Genomic DNA, 3,657 nt, shown 5'->3' with positions numbered 1-3,657 from the left:
ATTAACTCTAAATGAAATATCCGCACAGTGCTTCGTTTTCTTTGCTGCAGGTAGAAATTGAAGTTGTCATTATTTTACAACAGACATTATAGTTATTTCAATTCGAAATTCAGGTTTTGAAACATCTTCCGCCACACTATCGTTCTGTTTATACGAATTTTCAAAAGCTCCCGAAATTCAAAAACGAGTACACGAAGAAATCGACCGAGTATTTGAAGCAAATGAAAATGGATGAAATATTTGGAAAGCTGCATCGACGGTAAGACAAACACTTTTTATATGATTGAAAACTAATTTTCCGAAATGTTGATGTTTCAACTTCATTCATTCACTTTAGAAACATTGCGCAAACATCCAGTGGTCCCATTGCTAACACGAGAATGTGTGAAAGATTATAAATTGCCAGGGACTGATAGGATCATTGAAAAGGGTACAAAAATTTTAATTCCAGCATTTGCTTTGCAGAGAGATGAAAAATACTACGAAGAACCAGATAAATTCATTCCCGAACGATTCAATGAACAAAATTCGATTGGAAAGAATTTGACAAATCCACCTTATCTACCGTTTGGTGAAGGGCCACGAAATTGCATCGGATTAAGACTGGGCAAAATGCAAACAAAGGTCGGACTCGTTTTGATGTTGCGAAAATTCCGATTCGAATTGGAAAAGAGGCTTAAGAAAAATGAAATGGTATTCGATCCTAAAGTATCTTTCCTTTCACCGCTTGGTGGAATCAAACTTCATATCATTAAGCGGTAGTTAATTTTCAAGATTTTATGCAATTTCAAGGGTTGGGGATGGCCATCTTGTGAACTTTATAATTGTTATTATCAATAATTTAACAGCAAAATAAACTGACAACGTATTACGCAGACAATATATTTAGCTGCTGTCATCTGGATATTTCAGCTCATCTGGATGCCGTCAGCAGATGATGCGAAGTGAAAACAATAGAAGTGATTGTTATTGTAATACCAGTATATAACAAGCTTATATACCTATAACAATCACTTCTATTGTTTTCACTTTGTATAATGTGCTGACGATATCCAGATGAGCTGTAATATCCAGATGACGGCAGCTAAATATATTGTCTGGTATTACGTTAATTTGATATTAATGTTATCATAAAGCAAAAGCGCCAAAAATAATTTTTTTTAATTTCGAACAATTGGAATTTTTTGTTATTCTTTCACTTATTTATTCGTTCAAGTAATCTACTGGTAGTAAGAGATATTAATATCGAGAATAAACAAGAGTAGATAATTTTATACACACGCATTAAAAAGTCGATTGCTTTATTATGTTCAAACACACATTCCTTCGGCATAGATTATACATTTTTATCACCAAGATAATCATTTGAACGCGATCAAATACAATTACAAACTGGTCCATCTCTGAGCTACGTTATCGACTCAATTATTCACATCAGCATGACATGTCAATTTTTGAAAAACAGAAATCATCCACAAAACTTAAAACTCTCGATAGTAGGCTAAATTAAAAAATAAAAGGTGAATAAAAATGCTAACAACCAAAATGTATACAACTAATATACGCCAACAACAAACGTTCGTATCTATATCCACTTTGACTTCATTTAAAGGAATCATTAACCAGTACACACTCAACAGAACAGAATACGTATGCTTACTTATAAATATCATTGCAAATGCATATTACGGTTCATTCAAGTTGTTGATCTTGGAGTGTGTTATTTGTATACTGAGTGATAATTATTCATTGTAATTCAAAATGAGTTTTTCAAGTGGAAGTTTGAAATGTGATGCGATGTTGCTTTTGATATCCGCAATCACATTGTTTTACTTATATCTCAAACGAAATTATTCGTACTGGGATCGCAAAGGGTTTAAAACACATCCTGGTGCCATTTTCATATTGGGACATTCAAAGTCAAACTTCATGGGAAAAGAGCAAATTGGCTGTCTGACAAGAAAGATATACAATAAAACAAGCGAAGCATTTATTGGTTTCTATATATTATTACGACCAGTATTACTACTTCGTGACCCAGATCTGATCCGAACTATTTTAATCAAAGATTTTTCCCACTTCCCCGATCGTGGTTTATATTGTAATGAAAAAGATGATCCATTGACTGGCAATTTAGTAGCTTTGCCCGGTCAAAAATGGCGAAATTTGCGTGCAAAACTTACACCAACATTCACTTCGGGAAAATTGAAGGCAATGTTCTCAACTCTTGTGGAATGTGGATCAACGTTACAAGATTACCTAGAAAAATTGGCTGATAAAAAAGAATTACTTGATGTTCGTGAAATAGCTGCCAGCCATACGACGAACGTAATTGCGTCTGTCGGTTTTGGCATCGAAATAGACACGATCACAAATCCGGACAATGAATTTCGTAAATACGGTCGCAAAATATTTTCTAGCACTTTAAAAAGTTCACTTCGAAGAAGTATGGCGTTTGGTGCACCGAAAATAATGAAATTTTTTCGTATAAAATCAGTTGATTCAGATGTTGAGCGATTTATTATGTCGGTCGTTCGGGAAAATTTGGAATATCGTGAAAAGAATAATGTTGTACGGAGAGATTTCTTCCAACTTTTAATTGATCTTCGTAACACTGGAACCGTGGAATTGGACGATCATTGGGACAGTAACGTTGAAACGAAATCTATTCAAAATCAAGAATTGTTGACTCTGAATGAAATTGGCGCTCAAAGCTTCATTTTTTTCGCTGCTGGTAGGGGAAGAACAACTTTAGCGTACCTCTTACTTTGATATTCACATATTCCATTCTTTTATGCAGGTTTTGAGACATCATCGAGTACACTTTCATTCTGTTTGTATGAATTGGCAAAAAATCAGAAAATTCAGAACCGTGTCTACGACGAAATTAATCGTGTGCTGGATGGTCATGGTGGAAAAATTACATACGATGCGGTATCGGAAATGAAATATTTGGAGCACTGCATTGACGGTTTGTTAAATTATTATTTTTTATTTAATTGCATAATTACAATTTTATTAATTTATGAAGTCTCTCATGATGATGCTGTAATTTGTTTTATTTTTTTTTACAGAGACTCTTCGCAAATATCCTATTGCCACAAATTTGGTTCGAATTTGTATGGAAAACTATAAAATACCAGGAAGTAATCGAACAATTGAAAAAGGTGTTGAGGTAATCATTCCCATACTAGCTTTACACCGAGATGAGAAATACTACGAAAATCCAAATAAATTCGATCCGGATCGATTCAATGAGGAGAATTTGGCAGGGAAAAATCAATCGAATCGACCTTACTATCCGTTTGGGGATGGACCGCGCAATTGTATCGGCATGAGATTGGGTAAAATGCAAACGAAGGTCGGACTAGTTATGATGTTGCAACAATTCAGATATGACTTGGAAAATGAGCTCGAACGAACGCGTGAAATGGAATTCGAACCGAGATCAAATTTACTTGCACCGCGCGGGGGAATCAGATTATACGTCTTCAAACGTTGATTTTTGATTTTTTGCGCGACTTTTTTATATTCAATTAATTGAGTTTGAATGCATGAATATTATCTGCAATGCCATCATTTTGATAAGCACGAATGCAATAAAGTAAACATACATATAGTTATTACTATTTTTATTATTTTATTAGGGAAATAAAT

General features: G+C 34.2%; 2 protein-coding genes across 2 annotated transcripts; both read left to right on the top strand.

Annotated features, from left to right (window-relative positions):
- LOC116352114 (probable cytochrome P450 6a14) lies at positions 1–762 on the top strand. Its single transcript, XM_031784460.1, has 3 exons — positions 1–50; positions 114–259; positions 338–762. The coding sequence occupies exons 2-3, from the start codon at positions 232–234 to the stop codon at positions 760–762; spliced, it is 453 nt and encodes a 150-aa protein (XP_031640320.1). The 5' UTR covers positions 1–50; positions 114–231.
- Positions 763–1,681: 919 nt separating this feature from the next.
- Positions 1,682–3,623, top strand: LOC116352047 (probable cytochrome P450 6d5). The gene is made up of 3 exons (XM_031784335.1): positions 1,682–2,734; positions 2,801–2,971; positions 3,075–3,623. Exons 1-3 carry the CDS (start codon positions 1,762–1,764, stop codon positions 3,500–3,502), a joined length of 1,572 nt encoding a protein of 523 aa, XP_031640195.1. The 5' UTR covers positions 1,682–1,761; the 3' UTR covers positions 3,503–3,623.
- The last annotated feature ends 34 nt before the right edge of the window (positions 3,624–3,657 follow it).

This window comes from Contarinia nasturtii, unplaced genomic scaffold (genome assembly GCF_009176525.2).
Source record: "Contarinia nasturtii isolate CC-2019 unplaced genomic scaffold, AAFC_CNas_1.1 Cnas_scaffold_61, whole genome shotgun sequence".
Taxonomy (NCBI): Eukaryota; Metazoa; Arthropoda; class Insecta; order Diptera; family Cecidomyiidae; genus Contarinia; species Contarinia nasturtii.
This window is presented reverse-complemented; position numbering and strand designations above follow the sequence as displayed.